General features: G+C 40.0%; 1 protein-coding gene across 2 annotated transcripts in view; it reads left to right on the forward strand.

Moving 5' to 3' along the window:
• The window catches only part of LOC103120162 (collagen alpha-6(IV) chain), a 414904-nt gene that overhangs the window by 341823 nt on the left and 49673 nt on the right, over positions 1 to 23408 (forward strand). For both annotated transcript variants that reach the window (XM_060182558.1, XM_060182559.1), the window contains exons 14-16: positions 11244 to 11303; positions 12615 to 12659; positions 13154 to 13207. In XM_060182558.1, the coding sequence (XP_060038541.1) occupies positions 11244 to 11303; positions 12615 to 12659; positions 13154 to 13207 (159 nt within the window). The remainder of the gene's footprint in view (positions 1 to 11243; positions 11304 to 12614; positions 12660 to 13153; positions 13208 to 23408) is intronic.

Here is a 23408-nt window from a genome sequence, read left to right on the forward strand (position 1 = left end):
TATGCTATTCCACTGCAGAATACTGTGCCCCAGTATGGTTCCGTAGCCCCCATGTCCACTTGGTTGATTCCAAATTATATTCCTCCATGAGGATAATTTCTGGAACCATCCGTTCCACCCCGGTTCCATGGCTTCCAGTTCTTAGCAACATCGCCCCGCCAGATATTCGTCGGGATGCGGCATCATCTAAGTTCATTTCCCACGTCTACGCTCGACCGGACCTGCCAGTATAAGCGGATATCTTCGCCCACCCTGTTCAACGCTTGACGTCTCGTCACCCAATCTGGTCCCCTACGCCTACACTGAACTTCTCTGTTCCAGTCTCTTGGAAACAGAGCTGGCAGTCAGCTGAGGTAAAGAACAAACACCTCATCACAGACCCCTGCAAGCATCAACCCGGCTTTGACCTAGCACGTTATGACTGGGCCCTCCTCAATCGCTATCGAACAGGCCATGGCCTGTGCTCCGCTATGTTCCATCGCTGGGGAGCCAGAGACGACCCGAACTGCCCCTGTGGCTCCAGACAGACTATGACCCACATAGTCAACAACTGCCACCTCTCCAGATTCAAAGGAGGTCTCGAAACTTTACATCAGGCTCAACCTGATGCTGTTGACTGGCTACGGAAGAAGGACAAACGCTAGAAGAAGAAGTAGTCCTATCTTCATCTCTCTAGTTGATCTTGTGTCTTAGATATTTTCACTCAGAAAATACCTCTGAGGGCCCTGTGTCAGGCATTCTGCTGGACTCTAGCTATAACAGTAGATAACAGTCAAGTAAGCAAAAGTCACAGTCCTTCAGGGGAGTACTTTTAGTGAGGGACCAGTGGGGGAGACAAGCAATAAACAAACAAATGTATCAACTACAAATTTCAACAGTGTTAAGTGGCACCTAGAAAATTTAATAAAAGATAAACTGATACAGTGTAAATTGGCATTTGGGGCAAGATACTTTGCAAGATACAAAAAAGGAACATAGAGAGTTATCTAGTCATTATCCTATATCTTAATCAGCTCAATATCTAATGAGAACCTTTACATTGGACTTAGGATACTTGGACTTCAGACACAACTCATGGCTGGGACTTTTCCAAGTAACTGAGTCTATGTTTATATATGTAGTGTGGCAATTATACTATCTACCATTTTGAAGCCCAACTCCTCACTTACATGAAACTTCATTACAATTTCACAGCTGTGCCATCCTAGGTAAAAATCACTAGCCTCCTGTGGCCAGTAAGCCATTGGAAATATGACTTATGTGGCCAGTCTGAAATCAAGCATACTGTGGGGCCAAGTGGTTATTCATCCAGTAGAGCATATAGCTTACCATTCACAGGGACCTAGGTTCAAGAACCCAGCTCCCACCTGCAGGGCAGGAAGCATCACAGGTAATAGAGCAGTGTTTCAGGTGTCTCTCTGTTTCTGTCCCCCTTTCTATCTCTCTGTCTCTCATTCTCTATGCAAATAAAATGGCCGCTTGAAACAGTGAAAGGGTGCAGGCAACAAATCCTAGCAACAGTTTTGGTGATAAAAACAAACAAATAAATAAGGTGTGATCTAAGTGTAAAACACACACAATTTCAAAACACTAGTATGATTAAAATAATAGCCTAATACTTCCCATTAGTGAATTTTACTTTGGTATTGAAATAGTAGCATTTAGGATACATTTGGTTAAGTAGAATGTTATTAAAATTAACATAGGTTTAACCCTTTCTTTAACTGCTTAACAAGGCCACAAGAATATTTTAAATGTTTTATTACTTTTTTTAACTTGATAAGACAGAGATAGAGAGGGTGAGAGAAATTGAGAGAGGTAGGGGAAATAGGGAGGGGGGGAGGGAACTTCAGCACTGCTTTACCACTCACAAAGCATCCTCCCTCCAGGTGGGAACAGTGGGCCTGAACCCAGGTCATTGTTCATGATAATGTGTATGCTCAACATGGTGTGCCACCACCCAGACCCCTACCACTAGAAAATTTAAAATAGCACAGTTGTTCATATTATATTTCTTTTGGATGGCACAGATATAAAGTACCCTGTGTTTGGGAATATAATTTGCATCTTTCTTTATGAGCATTTCCTTTCTATTAGTGATTTAATAATGATTAAAAAGACTGTAAGATAACAGGGATATAATTCCATATAGTTCCCACCACAGGAGTTCTGTGTCCCATCCACTCCACTAGAAACTTCCTATTCTATATCACTCTGGAAGTATGGACCAAAATTATTTTATAGTTTTAAATTTTATTAGTGACTTAATATTGATTTACAAAATTACATGTCAACAAGTATATAATTATATAACTACCATTCCCACCAACTGTGTTCTAAATCCCCAATCCCTTTATTGTAATCTACAGAAGTTTTCCTAAGGTTGTAGTTACAAGTTAACTATTAATTCTGCAACTTTCTATCTATGTTTGTATATAATCCCCCCTCCTTTTTTTAAGGTCTCTTCTTCTCTTCCTTTCTAAACTACGTATAACCCTGTTTCTACATCCAAATGCCCCTCTCTTCTTCCTCTTCCCTCTCTGGGTCTTGATGGAGTTGGAATGCAGAGTCCTATTATCCACTTCCTCCTATCACTTCTCCCCCACTAAAAGTATGGATCAAAAAAAAAAGTATTTGGGGGGTGCGGAAGGTAGAAGTCCTGACTTCTGTAATTGCTTCTCCAATCGATACGGAAATTGGCAGGTCGATCCATATCCCTAGCCTGTTTATATCTTTCCCTAATTGGTAGTGCTCTGGAGAGATTAGGTTCCAGGACATATTGGTGAGGTCATCTGCCCAGAGAACTGAAGATGGAATCATGCTAGCGTCTGCAACTTGGTGGCTGGAAGGTGGCAGGATATAAAGTGAGACAAAAAGGTTAATGAACAGGAACCAAAAAGTAGGAACAGAGCAGATGATATTAGGGATCTTACAGTAGAAAGAAGCTAGGAAACCCATTTTAGGTATGTTTTGAGAAACCCACAACTATGGTAGTTTTTGCTTGAGTTCGATAGCTAACATGAAGTTGGACAAAAATATTGTCTGAGAAAATTGGTGTTTGAGTAGAGAAAAGGGCTAGAAAGTTGGATTAGGACAGAAAGTAGCTCCTATCTTGAAAAAAAAGTATGAGTAAAATTAACTATTTACCCCGTCCATCTGACCCAGGGCCAACATATATATATATATATATATATATATATATATATATATATATATATATATATATATATATTATAACACAAGAGCCTGTATAATCTCTAAGTCCCTATTGGTCTGAGCTCACAACTCATGCTCACAGCTGGGAACATTGCAGACTATACTTATTTCAGGACCAGTCTTCCTCAAGTGGGAGAGCAGTATACCCCAGCCTCCCTTCAGAGACTGGGACAATCCCTACCATCAGTGCCTTATGGTGAGAGCAAAGGACTAAAATTCTCTTTTTTAATTTTTTTATATTTATTTGTTTTCCCTTTTGTTGCCATTGTTGCTTTTTATTGTTATTGTAGTTATTATTGTTGCTGTTATTGATGTCGTTGTTGTTAGATAGGACAGAGAGAAATGGAGAGAAGAGGGGAAGACGGAGAGGGGGAGAGAAAGATAGACACCTGCAGACCTGCTTCACTGCCTGTGAAGCGACTCCCCTGAAAGTAAGGAGCCAGAGGCTCAAACTGGGATCCTTACGCTGGTCCTTGAGCTTTGTGCCACATGCACTTAACCCACTACGCTACTGCCTGACTCCCCAGGACCAAATTTCTTTTTTAAAAATATTTATTTATTCACTTTTGTTGCCCTTGTTTTATTGTTGTGGTTACTGATGTCATTGTTGCTGGATAGGACAGAGAGAAATCGAAAGAGGAGGGGAAGACAGAGGAGGAGAGAAAGATAGATACCTGCAGATCTGCTTCATTGCCTGTGAAGTGACTCCCTTGCACGTGGGGAGCCGGGGGCTCTAACCTGGATCCTTATGCCAGTCCTTGCACTTTGAGCCACATGCGTTAACCCACTGTGTTACCGCCCAACTCCCCCAGGACCAAAAATTCTTTTTTTTTTATTTTTTTAAATCTTTATTGATTTTGAATAGAGACAGAGAGAAATTGTGAGGGGAGAGGGAATAGTGCAGAAGAGAGACAGAGAGACACCTGCAGCCCTGCTTTATCACTCGTGAAGAATTCCCCCTGCAGGTGGGGACCAGGGACTTGAACCCGGATCCTTGCTCACTGTAATGTGTGCACTTAACCAGGTGTGCCACCACCTGGCCCCGACCAAAATTCTTTATGGAATGCAGAAGGCCAGGCTTCTGTAATAGCTTATCCATTGGATATGGGTGTTGGCAGGTTTATCCATACCCTCAGCCTGTTTCTACCTTTCCTTAGTGGGGTAGGACACCAGAAAGGTGAGACTTCAGGACACATCGGTGATATCTTCTGCCCAGAGAAATCAGGATGGGATCATAGTAGCGTCTACAACTTGGTGGCTAAAGGGCAGTAAGGTATAAAGCAGGACAAAATGTTTAATAAACAGGAACCCAAAGGTAGGAATAGAGCAGATAAAATTAGGGGTCTTTGGGTGGGAAGAAACTAGGAAGTCTATTTTAGATATGTTCCAAGAGTCTCATGATTTTAGTAACTATTGACTAAGTCTGATATTTAACTTGCAGGTAGACTAAAAGTATTGTCTGGGAAAATGATGTAAGATTTGGGAATAGGACTAAAAAGCTGGATCAGGGCAGAGAGTAGTTCCCAAACATAAGGAAAGTATATAAATACCATTAACTGTTAACCCCATCAGTCTGACCTAGGGTCTGTATCTATTCATATTTAGCACAGGAACTTGTGAAACCTCTGAGTCTCTGTCAATCTGAACTCACAGTTCATGGTCACAGCTGGGAGCATTCTAGGTACACTCATTTCAGGACCAATCTTCCTCCGGTGGTAGGGTAGGATGACCCAACCTCCCTTCAGAGGGTGGGGCAGTCCCTACCATTGCTGCTCTACAGTAAGGGCAAGTTCCAAGAGAGGCCCACAAGAGAGCTTATGATGATGTTCTTCATGGAAGTGACAAGTAATGGTGCAGAGAGGGGTCTATTAGAGTTCTAGGCCCATCACATCTATGTAGGAATCCAAGGATTCTCTGACTAGAGCCCCAGATGATGGTGTGGCCTGGTATGGACCAAAAAGTCCATCATTAAGTGAGCCAGTCTCTTGCCTTTATCCAGATTTTGTAGTCCTTTCTTTATTTGATTAAATTAGACTTTCTTCCAATTGTTAAATCATTTAGTGACATTTAGTAAACCTTATGAACATTTCACATAGCTTCTATTTACTTCTATCATCATTGTGGGGTGAACTGGGTGGACCAAGCTTAACCCCTTATACTGTAGTTGAGAAAACTGCCCTGAATAGGTAAGAAGCCCTTCCAGATTTGCACAGCAAATTATAAGCAAAACTGGGACTGAAATTAATCTTACTGAATGCTAACCAACCCAGAGCTGTTCCCCCATACCACACTGCCCCCTACAGTCCTGCTTTATCTTGTCACTGTGGTGGTAGATTTTTGTGATCACCTCCAATGTTAACTAGATTCACTGTTTTTAAGTTCGCTTTCTCCTTCCCTTTCTCTTCTCTTTTGTCCCTCAGAGCACTTCCCATGCTCCAGTTTCACCCTGTTCCCTTTTGTCCTGTAAAGGAGAGGCTGGCTGATAACAAAGCAGTCAAGCTCAGCATTTCCAACATTTCACAGTATAGACAGAAGACTCTCTAAGCCAACATTACTGTAAAAATACTCAAGCTGAAAAACACCTCCTTTCATGCAGCATAGCATATTTTCATAAGGTGGAAATCTCCAAAGCAGCGTTTGCATTCTACTAAACATGGGTAACCCAGGTCAAGCCACATAACTCCTTGAATCCTAATGTCTCTACTGTATTGGCTTAATGGGGATATTCATAGTCACTTTATGTGTCTTCTAACAGAAAAGCTGTTAGAAGGAAAGAGATATCATATTTGAGATACTCAGGTCCTTTCAGAGGAAACACACTTTAGAGATCCAGAAGCCTCACATCAACTTTCAGTTATTCACATTCACCAAAAATAAGAAAGCACTGAGGGTAGAAATTTCTAGAGTCCTTTTATTTCAGATTAGGGGCCCCCTCTCATTTTCAATGTCATACCTAAAGGCAGATTTCTCACTCAGGTAGAAATACAGGAAAGAGAAGACCATAGCATCAGAATTTCCAGGTGGTGCCAAGGCTCAAACTTAGGTCACATGTCTGGTGAGATACTCACACTACCTGGTGAGAGAGGATCTTCTGACAGGTGGTCAGCCTGACATATTTGTTCCTCACCTTTCTAAGAGCAGTGAAGACCAGGTGAGGGTAAAACTAATAATAATAAAGCTGGTTTTGTTTTGTTTTTTTACATAAGAGTGATGTTCAACTACTTTATGATCTGGCAACCTCTTTCCTAAGGATTTACCCAGGGAAAACAAAAAAGACCTATGCACACCAATGTTCTTATCAACAAAGTTTGTAGTGGCCCAAACTTGGAAGCAACCCAGATGCCTAACACCAGATAAATGGCTAAGAAAGTTATGGTACATATATACAGTGGAACTCTCAAAAATAATGAGGTCATCTCCTTTGCAATACTGTGGTCAGAACTTGAAGACACCATATTGAGTGAAACAAGCCAGAAAGAGAAAGACCAATACCAAATGATCTCACTTATGGCTGAAACTTAAGAAAAAAGAACAGTGAGGGAAAACACAAGGCAAAATTTAGACTGGGTGTCGTGTATTGCACCAAAGCAAAGGACTCTGGAGAAGGAAAGGAAAGTGATGGGATGAAGGGCTTCTATGTTCCTGGTTCATGATGGTATAAAAGGAGCTATTTGGAGGACAGAGTGTCTTGACAAATACCTATCATGGAGAGATGAGAGGCTGTGCTTTTGTTAAAGACTTTATTGTAAACCATTAATCCCCAGTTAAAAACAATAGGAAAAAAGTGGTCAAAATTTAGAAGACTGAAATTTTCTTTTTTCTTTTTCTTTCTTTCTTTCTTCTTCTTTTTTTTTTTTTTTTTTATAACCAGAGCACTGCTCAGCTTTGGCTTATGGTGGAGCAGGGTATTGAACCTGGGACTATGGAGCCGCAGGCACGAGAGTATCTTTGCATAGCCATTATGCTCTCTACCCCCACCTGAAGACTGAACTTTTCTAACTTCTCAAACTTCAAACTTTTGGTCACCACTGTAGGACCAAGCAGGACAGACTTCCAATGTAGCTTCCAAAGCATCAAAAATGACTCCCCCCCCCCTCTGCCATGACTTAACCTCCCCCCACCCACCCACATGCTTCAGTCTCCATCCTACCTCCTCCACTTGGAGAGGTTGCCCTTGTTGTGGCTGCAGGTCTAGCCCATCCCCATGTCCTGCACTGAGGCCACATGCACTAGAGAAGCTCAAGCAGAAGGGAACTGATGAGTCTCAAAGGAGTGTTCCTCAAAGGAGCAGACCTGAAGTCGTGTCTTTCACTCAGCAGTGGGGCCTGACACCCTAAGGTGCCACACCTGTATTCCCAGCCTGCCTTTTCCTTGCACTTCCTGGCTCACTCTGCTCAGGGGCCACCCTTCTTACTTCTGACCACGTGATCACAGTTGAGTTATTTCCAGGCCATTAACACTGGAATGAAAACACCAGGGCCCTGGAGAGTAGGCCTATACATGTACTCTAACAAGACCTTTCCAGCCATGGGCAAGAAGTGCTGTGGGAGCAATGGGTGCAGGACAGGGTCAGGTCCCAGGACATCATGCAAGAACAACTTGTTCAGGAACCCTGGTCAGTGCCTCCCCGTGATGGGAGATAAGATGAGCTTACAGTCCAGTATCTTGCCAAGGCAGATATTCTGTTGGCTTCCACCCACCCACCCATACAGAAATTGCTTTCACTAATCGTTTTTCCTTTTCAACATTTTGTACATTCACTTTTTTTTTTCAGACTGTAACACAAGCGCTCAGGCTGTTTCTCTGAGGAAACAAGAATGCAAAGGTTTTTTTGTTTTGGTCGGGTTGTTTGTTTTGTTTCTGAAGGAGAAGGGCAAGTGGAGATTGTCCATATAGGCAAAATAGGATGGCTGCGGTGAGGAGACTTTTTTTTTTTTTTGAGGTTTGACTTTTCTTTTCCTCACTGTTACCATTTACAACAGTTTATTTTTAATTTTTTATTTATAAAAAGGAAACATTGACTAAACCATAGGATAAGAGGGGTACAACTTCACACAATTCCTACCACCAGAACTCTGTATCCCATCCCCTCCCCTGATAGCTTACTTATTCTGTAACCCTCTGGGAGTATGGACCTAAGGTCATTGTGGGATGCAGAAGGTTGAAGGCTGTCTTCTGTAATTGCTTCTGTGCTGAACATGGGTGTTGACAGGTGGATCCATACTCCCAGCCTCTCTTTCTCTTTCCCTAGTGGGGAAGGGCTCTGGGGAAGCAGAGTTCCAGGACACATTGGTGGGGTTATCTGTCCTGGGAAGTCTGGTTGGCATCATGCTACCATCTGGAATCTGGTGGTTGAAAAGAGAGTTAACATACAAAGCCAAACAAATTATTGACTGATCATGAACCTAAAGGATGGCATAGTTTGTTGGGTTTTTATTCCACTTAACCTGCAGTAACATCTCTTGGAGAAGACAGTGTAATATAGACCTTCTCTTTCCAAGTTTTCATGCATAATCCATCTTAGTTCTTTAAAAGTTTGTGGCAGCAGTTTGGGCTGCCATTGCTTCCACAGAGAGGACTGACCAGGAAAGCAACATCAAGTGTTTGACTTCAGAGGCCTCTCCTTCCACCAGGTGGCAGCATGATTTGTTTCCCATTTGAAATGCAGAAGGGAGATTTCAACTAAGTTTGGCTTCGGTTTGAAACACACATCTTTTTCTTGTTGTTAAATTTATTCATTCATTCATACGATAGAAGCAGAGATAAATCAAGAAGGAAGGGGGAAATAGAGAGGGAGAGAGAAAGATACCTGCAGCACTACTTCACTGCATACAAAGCTACACACACACACACACAGATCCACTGCTTCACTGCATACAAAACCCCCTCCATACACACAGGTAAGGACTGGGCTCTTGAACCCACATCCTTATGTATTGCAACATGTGCACGCAACTCAGTGTGCCCAGCCCAAACCTGAAGGTATTTCAAATAGAAATCCTCTACAGTCCATGCTCCCAGAGGCTTAAAGAATAAGGAAAGCCATCAGGGGAAGAAATGGGATATGGAGTTCCAGTGGAGGAATTGTGTGGAATTGTACCCCTCATATCCTATGGTCTTGTCAGTGTTTCCATTTTATAAATAAAAACTTTAAAAAAAAAAAAAGAATAAATCCTCTACAGTGTGAGAGGTCTGAGCTACTTGACACACACCTACAGATGGAAAGATGGGGAAAAAAGGACAAGAAGGATTAAAGAGAGGTTACAGACCATCTCATAGTCTCCTTTGGACTATGAGTATTCTATACTACACCTAGAGAGAAATACACAAAAAGGGTGCTGTAGTCATGTTTTCCACAATTACAAGTTCTTCCCACTAGTATCAACTCCAAATATCAACAGAGTTCTACATTTGTGGTCCCAAGACCCAAATTCCTGATACCCACAAATACTTGGACCCACAGATAGAGAAATCTGTTGATCATAGCAGCACCTTTTGTAATAGTCATAACCTAGAAGAAACCTTTGTGCCCAACAACTGATGACTGTCTAAAAAAGTCTGTGTTATTTCCCTTCTGTTCTTAATTTTTCAACTTCTGTCTATGAGTGGGATCATCCCATATTCATCACCATCTTCATGAGATGAAGAAGGTGAAGTTGCACCAAAGGAAAATACTTGGGGGGGGAGTTTTAGGTCCTAGAACATGATGGAAGAGGAGGACCAAGAGAGGGTTAGATTGTTACATGGAAAAAATGAGAAATGTTACACATGTATAAACAATTGTATTTTACTATCAACTGTAAACCATTAATCTCTCCAATAAAGAAAAATAAACACTATTTTTAAAAAAGTTGTGTTATATATACACAATGGAATACTACTCAGCTATTAAGAATGATGTATTCACTTCCTTTACCTCAATTTGGATAGAGCTTAAAGGAATCATGTTAAGCAAGATAAGCCAGAAAGAGAAGGATGAATATGAGATGATCTCACTCATGGAGAGAAGTTGAGAAATAAGAATGGAAAGGGGAAACACAGAGTAGAGTGTGGACTGAGTTTGGTGTATTGCACGAAAGTAAAGGTCTGTTGGGAGGAAGAGGCTCTCAGTTCCTGGCTTATAGTGGTCGAGAAGGACCTAGGCTGGGGGTAAGAGTGTTTTGTAGAAAATTGAAAAATTTTACACGTGTATCAGTAACTGTATTTATTGTAAACCATTAGTCCCCCAATTAAAAAACCACATTCCTATAGGATGGTTGGTAATATGTTCTCATAGAGCCCTGGAGTGGAAATCTGAAGACTTTTCCATCTCATGGAGACTGTAACCTACACAAAATGCTTTGCCCTTGTTAAGTGTTAATTTTCCTACTGTAAAATCAGTTCGATTAGAAATGTACTCATGTCGGGAGTCAGGCAGTATTGCAGCAGGTTAAGAGCATGTGGCGCAAAGCGCAAGGACCGGCATAAGGATCCCGGTTTGAGCCCCAGGTTCCCCCCCTACAGGAGAGTCACTTCACAGGCGGTGAAGCAGGTCTGCAGGTGTGTATCTTGTCTCCCCCCCTGTCTTCCCCTCCTCTCTCCATTTCTCTCTGTCCTAACATCGACGACATCAATAACAACAATAATAACTACAACAACAATAAAAAGACAAGGGCAAAAAAAAAAAGGGAAAATAAATAAATTTAAAAAATACAAAAAAGAAATGTACTCATGTCTATACTGTTATTTCATTATGCTTAAATATATATAATTCTGTTTGTAAAAAGAAATATGATTTAAAACATCAAAGGAGATTTTGAGTTATGTTCATAAGGAAGATATTCATGAAATTAATTTGAAATATAGTCCAAGTTATATTTAGGCCCTATCTGCTTCTCATAAAGTGACAAGAGACTCAGCATAACTACTGCCTCCAATGGGAGATTAGTGCTGATCTGAAATTATCTTTTTGCTTTGGATGGAGCCAAAGGACAGATGAGGAAATTAATGTTATAACTTGTATTTTTGTTTGTTTGTTTTTTCTTTAGGGATTTGGAATTCCTGGAGAGAAAGGAGAAAAAGGACTCCCTGGATTGCCAGGACCTAGGGTATGAACCTAGCATGTTGCTTGTCTGAGTCTGTGAAGTCACTGGGTGCATGTTTTGCACGTGCATGTTTTGCACATTCATGTTTTGTAACTTGACAGCCACCTAAACTTCTCATGTTTATTTTTCTCAACTCTCTCAAAAGCCCCTAAGACCTCCTTCTCTTCATTTTGCCCCATTTCCCTAATTAAGTGGCTCCCTTGGAAAAGGAGTAATGGAAACCAGGCAGTGGCACACCTGGTTGAGCACACTTGTTACCATGCACAAGGACCAGGGTTTGGGCCCCTGGTTCCCACCTGCATGGGGAAAGCTTCATGAATGGTGAAGCTGGGATGCAGGTGTCTCTCGGTCTCTCTCCCTCTGTATCTCCCCCTCTTAATTTATCTTTGTCTCTATCCAATAATAAATTAAAAAATTAAAAATGGTACATTAAAAAAAGAAGTAAGGTAACCCAAATGCTTGATAATTCCACAGCTCATTTACTCTCCTTGCCCTCCTGTACAATTATCTTCTGAGCTAAAGGATGATGTAAATGTTGTCATGCTTTCATTTGGTTCTATATCCTAAGGGAGTGTGGGCATGTGGGTGGGGAGGAGGGTTTGATGTGATGGAAGAGAACTTATCAAGTGTAATCTTTATAGGACAGAAACAAGTCCAAGACATTTTAGATTAGAGTGAGTAATGTTTAAAGTCAACAGTCCCCAATAATAATCCCACTTAAAGTGGAAAAATAACTATTAGCCTCTCTGATTCTGAGCTTTAGGGACTAAGACCTCAGCTTATAAGCAATTGACCAGTCTTAGTTTTAAAGAAGTAACATTTCAAAGGACTGTGTTTTCAGTTTGCTTAGGAAACTTGTTAAGAGTCTTTTGGATATTCATTAATATTCATTCATTACCCTGCATTTTCTTTCTCCACTCTTTCCTACTCCTAAATCTTGAAAACACGTAATCACCAACAAAGAATGCATTTGGAGTGAGAGACAAGAGGCCCTCCCACAATCTATTTAAAAATCCTCATGACTTGGAACTAATACAGAATAAGTATAATACCACGCAGTCCTTCTACCAAATTCCTGCTACTACTTAAAATGTTTCCATTTATTTAGCTCTTTAAAAATGCTCTGTGTAGCTATTCAGCCTGATGGATTAGTGCTTAGAAATAAGTCATTAAGGCAAGTCTAGGAACAATGTCCTACCTGATTTTAGGAGCTGCTAAATCCTGAACTCAGTTGGATATTTTTGTTATGTAAGTCAATGGCTTTTTCTAACTTAAGCTATTAATCTTTCTAAGGAACCTCTATTCTCTTTACAGGGTCCCATGGGTTTTGAAGGAACCGAAGGCCCTTCAGGGATTCAGGTATTTTGGTCAAATGTTAAAGACTTGACTCATAAAATCCTACTCAAAGGTCGGGTTGCTTTACTTTAAGTGGCCAAAAATCGAAATGGAGACACTGTTAACAATATTGTTCACCTGTCTTTGACTGGTATAATCACAGCACTCACTTCTTTTGTTTTCATCCAAGAATATGAGTATCCAGTGCTAAGTTTTGTGCCATATCATGCCATGATGGGACCATACTTCATTAACATGGTTTCAAGATCTAGCAAACCAGCCTGCTTGTAGTTATGTTTAATCATAGGTTTCTTGTATTTACTCACGTGAAATTTGACTATCTAGTGTCATTTTGTCTTCTGGAACACTTAACTTCTAGAGTCAGACAGAATCTATATATACACCTGGAATGCCTCAAGATCCATACATACACTGGATTTGCTCTTACCTGGTTCACATACCTGTCCCTGTTGGGTTCTGAGACATTCAACTTAGAAATAACTATGTTTCTGTCACAGGGCACAAAAGGATCCTCAGGTTTCCCCGGGCTGAGTGGATTTCCAGGAATTAAGGTAATTTTGGGAAGTGAAAAATCAGGGGTTGGGGAAGCAGAAGTGTGAACAGTTACAGTAATGCTATTTAGATCATTTGGGCTATTGTAATCAAATACACACTCTGTCTAGCTAATATATAACAAGTGTATTTCTCACAGTATTGAAGACTGGAAATCTGAAATCAGGTTGGATTCTGCTGAAGACCTCTCTTATAGACTATATACGCCTTATTGTGTCTTCACATGGTGAAAAAGACAAGCTATTTATTTCTCAGATTTAGTAATGTATTTTATTATGTTGTATATATTAGGTCAACATTAATTTGGAATAATTTTATCAGTAGAAACAGAAAATAAGTAAATGTCTTGGTATCCTTTTTAAGTAGTAATGATACAAATTTAGTTGCAGATAAGACAAGTGAAATTGTTCTAGAAGTAGTATTTATCTGTTTTAATATTTGGTTATCAAATGTTTCCTGAAGACATGCCAACTCACACTGACCAATCATAGGGGAGGGGGCACACTCACAGCCACTCACCCAGCCTTAATCTCCAGAATGAATGGGAACCGGAGAGTAACTCAGGTCCAGCAGGCCAGCATCATCCTTCCACCCAATGGGGAGCATCTAAGGCTGTCTTCTGGCTCCAGGCACTGAAGCCCCTGAAGAGAAAAAAACCACTTGGTAGTACATAGGCATTTCCATCAGGGAGGGGTTGTCACAAGGCAGAAACCTGTTGAAAGAGAGAAATGGGATCCAAGACAAACTATTTTAAGGGATCTTTTGTATTGGCAGTAATCTCAATCATGAGGGCTCTGTACAAATAACTTAATCATACCCAAAGACCTCACCATCTAATACTATCATCTTGTGTCAAGAGAGACTCCTGACACACTGATGAAAAGATTCACCAAAATAGAGTAGAAAGGAAGCAAAGGATGATTTATTAGAAATATAGTGCGAAGAGTCAGCAAGCAGGGTAGAGAATAACTAGCTATCCTGAGAAAAAAGAGGCTTGGGTTTTCTATTTATTTATTTATTTATTTATTTTTTATTTAAGAAAGGATTAATTAACAAAACCATAGGGTAGGAGGGGTACAATTCCACACAATTCCAACCACCCAATCTCCATTTCCCACTCCCTCCCCTGATAGCTTTCCCATTCTCTATCCCTCTGGGAGCATGGGCCCAGGGTCATTGTGGGTTGCAGAAGGTAGAAGGTCTGGCTTCTGTAATTGCTTCCCCACTGAACATGGGTGTTGACTGGTCGGTCCATACTCCCAGTCTGCCTCTCTCTTTCCCTAATAGGGTGGGTCTCTGGGGAAGCAGAGCTCCAGGACACATTGGTGGGGTCTTCAGTCTAGGGAAGCCTGGCTGGCATCCTGATGACATCTGGAACTTGGTGACTGAAAAGAGAGTTAACATACGAAGCCAAACAAATTGTTGAGCAATCATGGACCCAAAGCTTGGAATAGTGGAGAGGAAGTGTTAGGGGGGTATTCACTGCAAACTCTGGTGTACTTCTGCTTTCAGGTATATATTTTGTATTTTATGGATACGTGTGAACATATGCTCTCTCTCACAGAAACTGGTGTATATCTAGGTTTTGGGACTTTGTTAGAAAGTAAACCACCTGAAATGAAATTAGAGTATACTATGAAAGGAAAGGTCTCACCCGAGTAATGAAGTTGAAGGGTTGTCATTCCACATGTGAAGTCTCTGGACACAGTCTGAAGTGAAGCATGTTGGGGTGGTAATTGTTGTGTTGGTTAGGTTGTGATCGGCAGATGCAATATTATTTGATATGGATTGGGAGAGGCATACGGGAAAGTGGGCCCATCCAAAAGTTCCAGGACTGGAGGAAGTAGAGGCTCTATAGTGGAGATGTGAGGTTCCTGCTGTCTTAGGGTTCAAAAAGACAATGGATAGTTAATGTTATCATCACATTATTTGGTAATTGGGTTAACTTTGAAAAGTCCTTTTGTTAGGGTTTCCTGTACAGTATCCAGTATCTTGTATATAGCTGTGCTATTGGTTGCTTCTTATCTACTTGGTCTAGGCTTTTGAGAGAGTCCGCATATCAAATACACAGCCTATATATTAAAAAGACTCAGTCTGTGTTTTAAAAACTTCGAGACATACAATTAATTTTCCCCCTCTCATATTAATTAAATAGTGATTTATATGACTACACTTTACTAGGAGTGTACAGAAACACCATTCCCACCACCAAAAGACTGTGACCCATCCCTCCCACCCACAACCACCCCCCCCACTGGCCCAGGAAGCTGCATGTCTACCCCTCACCACAGGGTTATTACTTTGGTGCCCTACTTACAATTTGGTCAGGTCCTGCTTTTAGTTTCCCTTTCAGATCTTCTTACTCAACTTCTGTTGATGAGTGGGATCATCCCATACTCATCTTTATCTTTCTGACTTAGTTCACTTAACATAATTCCTTCTAGCTCTGTCCAAGATGGGTCAGAGAAGGTGGGTTCATTGTTCTTGATAGCTGCATAGTATTCCATTGTGTATATATACCACAACTTTCTCAGCCACTCATCTGGTGTTGGGCACCTGAGTTGCTTCCAGGTTTTAGCTATTATGAATTGTCCTGCTATGAACATAGGAGTACACACCTCTTTTTGGTTGGGTGTTATGGAGTCCTTGGGGTATAAGCCCAGGAGAGGAATTACTGGATCATATGGAAGGTCCATGTCTAGCCTTCTGAGAGTTTTCCAGACTGCTCTCCACAGAGGCTGTACCAATTTACATTCCCACCAGCAATGTAAAAGGGTTCCTCTGTCCCCACAACCTCTCCAGCATTTGTTGCTGCTGTCCTTTTTGATGTATGCCATTCTTACGGGAGTAAGGTGTTATCTTAGTGTTGTCTTAATTTGCATTTCTCTGACAATCAGTGACCTAGAGCAGTTTTTCATATGTTTGCTAGCCTTTTGGATCTCCTCTGTAGTGAATGTTTTGTTCATATCCTGTAACCATTTTTGGATGGGGTCATTTGTTTTTTGGTGCTAAGTTTGCTGAGCTCTTTATATATTTTGGTGATTAGTTTCTTGTCTGATGTATGGCATACGAAGATCTGCCATTCTGTGAGGGGTCTCTTTGTTTGTTTAATAGTTTCTTTGGATGTGCAGAAGCTTTTCAATTTGATGTAGTTCCATTGGTTTGTTTCTGCTTTAGTCTTCCTTGGAATTGGGTTTGATTCATCTGTTGTTAAGGTTCGGAGGCTCCAGCCGGCCAGGCTAGCGTCACGGTGGTAGACAGAGACAGACTCGTGGACACACGGCTGGGCTGAAAAGCTGCAGTTTAATCTTTATTCACGAACGGGCAAATCACCACACCATGTGCTTTTCCATCATTCTCCCTCTGCTGCTGCTGCTGGTACTCTGAACGTCCTTAGCATAGGGGGCGGGGAGAAATAGGGGCATGAAACTAGCAAGGACCAAACCATTTCTCTCAGAGGTTGCGGGAAGCGGGCCAAACCAACATGAAGAATACCAATGTTTTCCTCTAAGTATTTGATTGTTTCTGGTCTAACATCCAGGTCTTTGATCTATTTAGAGTTGATTTTTCTTTCTGGTGAGATAAAGTGGTTCAATTTCATTCTTCTGCATGTTACAATCCAGTTTTCCCAGCACCATTTATTGAAGAGAGCCTCCTTTTTCCATTTAGTCCTTTGAGCCCCCTTATCAAAGATTAGATATACCTAGGTCTGGGGATTTATTTCTGGGATTTCAATTCTGTTCCACTGGTCTGTGTGCCTATTTTTGTTCCAGTACCATGCTGTTTTGATGATGATGGCTTCATAATATAGTTTAAGGTCTGGGAGTGTGATGCCTCCATTTCTGTTTCTTTTCCTTAAGATGGTTTTGGCAATTCTAGGTGTTTTCAGGTTCCAGATAAATGATTGTAGTGTTTGTTTTATTCTCTTAAAGAAGCTTGGTGGAACTTTGATGGGTATTGCATTAAATTTGTATATGGCTCTGGGGAGAAGATTCATTTTGATAATATCTATTCTTCCAATCCATGAGCATGGGATATCTTTCCATTTCTTGGTATCAGTTTCTATCTCCTTGAGTAGCGACTCATAGTTTTCAGTATATAAGTCTTTCACATCTTTGGTTAACTTTATTCCTTGGTTTTGCTGAAACAGTAAAGGGGATTTCTGGATGTCTTCTTCTTCAGATTTAGTGTTTGCATAAAGAAATGCCAGTGATTTTTGTACATTGATTTTGTAGCCTGATACCTTGCTGTATTACCTAATAACTTCCAGTAGTTTTCTGCTGGATTCTTTAGGTTTTTCTATGTATACTATCATATCATCTGCAAATAGTGAGAGCTTGACTTCTTCCCTTCCAAACTGTATTCCTTTGATTTCTTTCTCTTGCCTGATTGCTATGGCAAGAACTTCCAATACTATGTTGAAGAGTAACGGTGACAGTGGACAGCCCTGTCTATCCCCGATCTGAGGGGGAATGCTTTCAGCTTCTGTCCATTGAGTATGATGTTGGCTGTAGGTTTGCTATATATAGACTCCACTATCTTGAGGAATATCCCATCTATTCCCATTTTTGTAGAGTTTTGAGCATGAATGGGTGTTGGATTTTGTCAAAGGCCTTCTCTGCATTTATTGAAATAATCATGTGGTTTTGGCTTTGCTTTTATTGATGTGGTGAATGACATTGATTGACTTACGGATGTTGAACCAGCCTTGCATTCCCGGGATGAATCCCACTTGTTCGTGATGAGCAATCTTTTTGATATGTTGCTGTATCCAGTTGGCCAAGATCTTGTTTAATATTTTGGCATCTATGTTCATCAGAGATATTGGTCTGTAGTTTTCCTTTTTTGTTCTGTCCCTATCAGCTTTTGGTTTCAGGGTGATGTTGGCTTCATAAAAGGTGGAAGGGAGTATTCCTGTTTCTTCAATCTTATGGAAAAGCTTAAGAAGTATGGGTACTAACTGTTTCCTGAAAGTTTTGTAGAATTCATTTGTGAAGCCATCTGGTCCAGGACTTTTGTTGTTGGGTAGGTTCTTAATAAAGGTTTCAATTTCTTTGTCTGTGATTGGTGCATTCAGATTTTGTAGTTCTTCTTGGTTCAGTTTTGAAAGGGCATATGCTTCTAGGAATTGTTCCATTTCTTCCAGATTCTCTAGCTTGGTGGCATATAGTTTTTTATAGAAGTTTTGCATGATTCTCTGGATTTCTGTGGTGTCAGTTGTGATATCTCCTCCATCGTTTACAATTCTATTAATTTGAGCCTTCTCTCTTTTTTGTTTGGTGAGTCTGGCTAGGGTTTGTCAATTTTGTTTAATCTTTCAAAGAACCAACATTTGGCTTCATTGATCTTTTGTATGGTTCTTTTATTTTCGATGTTGCTTATTTCTGCTCTAACTTTAGTGATTTCTGTCCTTCTGGTTGCTTTAGGGTTCCTTTGTTCCTCTTTCTTTAAGTCCTTGAGTTGTGCAGTAAGGTCGTTCATTTGAGCTTCTTCTTGGTGTTTAATATGTGATTGTATGGCTATAAGTTTCCCTCTCAGTACTGCTTTAATTGTGTCCCAAATATTTTGATAGGTTGTGTCTTCATTTTCATTTGTTTCCAGAACATTTGAATTTCCTGCTTGAGTAAATCTCTGACCCAGTGGTTCTTAAGGAGTATGTTGTTTAGTTTCCAAATTCTGTGACTTTTACTAATTGTCTGTTTGTTGTTAAATGTTAGTTTTACTCCACTGTGGTCTGAGAAGATACTTGGGATGATTTCAATGTTCTTGAATTTATTGATGTTGTCTTTGTGGCCTAACATGTGGTCTATCCTTGAGTATGTGTTATGTGGATTTGAAAAGAAGGTGTATTCCAGTTTTTTGGGGTGAAGGACTCTGAAAATGTCCAAGAGGTCTAGTCTGTCAATCTCTTCATTCAATTCTCTTTTATCTTTGTTGGTTCTCTGCTTTGTTTATCTGTCTAAGTGTGAGAGTGGGGTATTGAATTCTCCCACTATTATTGTATTACTATTGATGTATTTTTGAAATTCTTTCAGTAAGTGCTTGACATATTTAGATGGTCCCTCATTGTGTGCATAGATGTTAATGATTGTTAAGTCTTCTTGGCTGATTGATCCTCTAATCATTATGTCCTTGCTTACCTTTTATTACTTTATTTAATTTAAAATCTATCGTGTCTGAGATGAGAATGGCTGTTCCTGCCCTTTTTTGTTGTCCGTTAGCCTGTCTGATAGTTTTCCATCCTTTCACTTTAAATCTGTGTTTATCTTGTTGTGACAGATGGGATTCTTGCAAGCAGCATATGGTTGGATTATGTTTTCTGATCCATCCCCCAACTCTGTGACTTTTGATGGGTTTGTTTAAGCCATTGACATTTATTGATATTATGGATTTAATGTATTGTAGTGCCATTGTTCTAAAAAAAATTTTTTTTTTGCTCTGATATATTGCCAGTATTATAGTGATGTTCTTGTTTATAAGAGGTCTTTTAGAACCTCTTTCAGGGCCGGTTTGGTGATGGTTGCCTCCTTTAACTGTTGTTTGTCTAAGAAGGTTTTGATCCCTCCATCTAGTTTGAATGAAAGTCTAGCAAGATATATTATCCTTGGTTGAAACCCTTTTTCATTCAGGGCTTGATAGATATCTTGCCATTCTCTTCTGGCTTTTAGAGTTTGAGTGGAGAAATCTGCAGATAATCTTATGGGTTTTCCCTTGTATGTGACTTTTTGTTTCTCTCTTACAGCCTTTAGGATCCTTTCTTTATCCTTACTACTTCTCATTGTGACTATGATGTGTCTTGGTGTCTTCAGATCTGGGTTGATTCTGTTTGGTACTCTTGGGCCTCTTGAATCTTGATGTCCTTTCTGTTATTCAGGACTGGGAAGTTTTCTTCTATGATTTTCTCTAGAATTTTTCCTTCCCCTTCCTCTCTTTCTTTATCTGGCAGGCCAATTATACGAATGTTACTTCATCTGAGATCATCCCATATGTCTCTGTTGTTGTTTTCAGTGTATCTCAATCTCTTTTTAAGCTCTTTCACCTCTTTCTTCATTTTCTCTAATTCATCCTCTGTCTGAGTAATTCTGTTTTCTGCTTCTGTTAATCTGCTTTCCCTTGCCTGAGCTTCTTTCTTCATTACAGCTATTTCAGCTTTCAGTTCTCTAATTGCCTCAAGATAATCAGTATTTTCCTTGGGGGTCTCAACTGTTGTTTCCCTAATACTGCCATTCCTTTCCTCCAATGTTGTTTTCATTTCTGTGACTAGTAAGTTTATTATTGCTTGCATACTTTTCTTATCTATGTTTACTTCTGGCTGATTTGTAGTTTCTTCTGGGCTCTTGTCTTCATTCATTGGAGTAGCAGTTTTATTTGTTTTTGATCTACCCATTTTTTTGATTTATGTGTTTCTTTTTTATGCTCTGTTGTTCCTCAGTTGTTGTGTCTTGAGCACAAGTAACACTGTACTAAATACCTTTATGACAATTGCACTCACCAACCTCAGGAATTACAGTAGCAACTGAAGCAAGTATTGAGGCAGTTTAATCACTACCAGTTAGCCAAACAATTTCTCCAGTCCGTGAAAAAATAGTAACCAAATATCATTGAAGAAGAAAGAGAAAAGAAAGAAGGGATAGCAAGAATAGACAGTTATGCAAATCTACTATCCACTGTATATTCTAGGCGTAACAAGAGGGGAAAGGGAAGTAGAACAGAGATACACACATAGAAAGTCCACTCAGAGTCAGATTTCTTCCCCCAAATAATTCACAAATTCAGAAAGGCAAAGAAGAAGGAAGAAGTGTATGACAAGATAAAAAAAAAAAGAAAAAGAAAAAAAAGAAAAGAGAGACAAGTGACAGAAAAGGGAAAAGATAAGAAAAAGTGCTGTAATTAAAGAGCAGTGAAAGGAAAGGTTTTTTATTACTTTATTTTTAATTTAATTTAACTTGATTTGTTTAATTAGCTAGGAGGAGAAGGGAGGGGAGAGTCTGTAGAGGAGGTTGGAGTAAGGAGACAAGTTCCTCCCACAATAGATAAGATGCCCAATACCCTATCAATGAAAGATACCCTAAGAGTTAATTCTGATCAACCTAAAGGGGGGGAAGATATATGCCTTTATATAATATTAATAATAAAATAGAGCAGGGTAAAAAAAAACCCTGTCCCAGATTACCTCAAACCTCGTGATCAGAGGCAGCTGATTGTTTAGAATGAGGAAAAAAAAACACCTCAGGACTAGACAAAGATAGCTGAAATAGACAGTTATGCAAATCTACTATCCACTGTATATTCTAGGGGTGACTAAAGGAGGAAGGGAAGTTGAGCAGAGACACTTGCAGTGAGAGTCCACACTGAGTCAGAATTCTTCCCAAAATAATTCCCAAATGTGTATCAGTGAATTCAAAAAAGCATACTGTTTGGTGGAGTGGGGGCTGGGTCCTGTGGCTTTGGAAGCTGTAGGATTAATGAAGAAAGGATGACAAGAATGAGAAAAAGAAAAAGAGAGAGAAAAAAGTAAAAGATAAGAAAAAGAACAGTCATAAAAGAGTGGTGAAAGGAAAGAGTTTATTTATTTATTTTTCATTATTTAATTAGCTATGCAGGGTAAGGTGGGGGGGGTTGGCTACTTAGAAAGAAAAAAGGCCAGAGGTTTCAGAAGGGTATAGACTTAGAATGAATGATACTCCCTGGTGGGACAGGAATTTGTTAAAGACAGAAGCTCAGCAGGGGAGCCTGCTAGGAGCTGGTCCCCAGGGACTGGTTATGGGGAGGGTAGAAGGGGGAGGAGGTGTGCTTAATAATTAAAAGGAAAGAATTTTCCCCCCTTTTTTCTACTCTATTTCTTAACCCAAATTAAGTTATAGTCACCTCCTTGGTGTCACCACTAGGACCCCTTATTGACTGGCCTACTAAAGGCAGAAAACCCTACCGTTTCCAGAAGATGTGGTCAGAGCTCAAGCCACTAGCAGCTTCTCAGTCCGCCATCTTCCGGGAGCCCTGAGGCTTGGGTTTTCTATAGTGAACTTATAACTACATTATAGTGTAATTTTTATTCTCTAGCCTTTGTCTATTTCTAATGAACTCTGTTGCCCACCTGTTCTGGTGGTCTATTTCTTGCTCTTCTTTGAAGATAGTGATTTTGTTATTGGTGTTTTGCTGGGTTATTCACATATTCTTATACTCACAGGAATGTGTTTACGGAGATGTGCTGAGAAGTATAATGTCAGCCTTTAAGTCATAGACCTCACAGGAGTGTCTTTATTAATTTAATGTTCACCCTTGGCACCTTGATCATTGGGTTTTCCATATGAGTGAGCAGGTAGAAAAGGAAGATTTGGACCCTAACAAATTCCAACATAGGAGATGAAGTAATTTTAATATTTCAACATTTTAGATAGCTATCCCTCTTATGCAATGCATGTAACCTACTTTGGTGAATATTCCTTTGATAAGACTTGGTCAGTGGAAAAATAAAAGGCAAAGGCTATGGAAGCAAGTTCACCTCTATAAAACAAAATATTTTATATTGTTTGGAACTGTTTAAAGTTGCAATTTTTAGTTGGGGACAGATAGCGAAATAGTTATACAAAGATACTTTCATGCCTGAGGCTTCACAGTCCCAGGTTCAATCCCTTGTACCACCATAAACCTGGTAAAACAAATACAAAAATAAATAAAGTTGCAAATTTTAATTTTCTTATTTATAAGTACTCTATAGACAATGCATGCCATTATTTCCCATGCCTAGAGAAGATAGCCCCCACTATCCCAACTTGACTATGCCATTGTATTTGATTCTGGTATCTATGTTTTGGGGAAAACGAAACTCCTCTGATTTCCATTGCTTAGCATCATTCACTGGCAAAGGCAACACCAGTATTAGAGGCCCAGGCTTTCTGTGAGTGGGGAAAAATGCTTAATATCCATTCTCTCCATAGGGCCTCATGGGTATAACCATGTTGTCAATTCATATGATATGTTTCCCAGGCCCAGAAGCTAGCTGTCCTGCAGAAGGGTTGCAAAATAGGGTTAGGGTTCGTTAATCTTGATGCCAGACATCTGATCTGCCTTGTGTAACCTTTATTTGAAATTTATTATACTTCCAAATTGAGCTGAGGACTACTTGGTCCTGGAAATCAGGGGTTACAGGAAAAGGAAACTTTTCTCCTAAGGAATGGCTTTAAGCATACATAACCCTTG

This window comes from Erinaceus europaeus, chromosome X, assembly GCF_950295315.1.
Source record: "Erinaceus europaeus chromosome X, mEriEur2.1, whole genome shotgun sequence".
NCBI lineage: Eukaryota > Metazoa > Chordata > Mammalia > Eulipotyphla > Erinaceidae > Erinaceus > Erinaceus europaeus.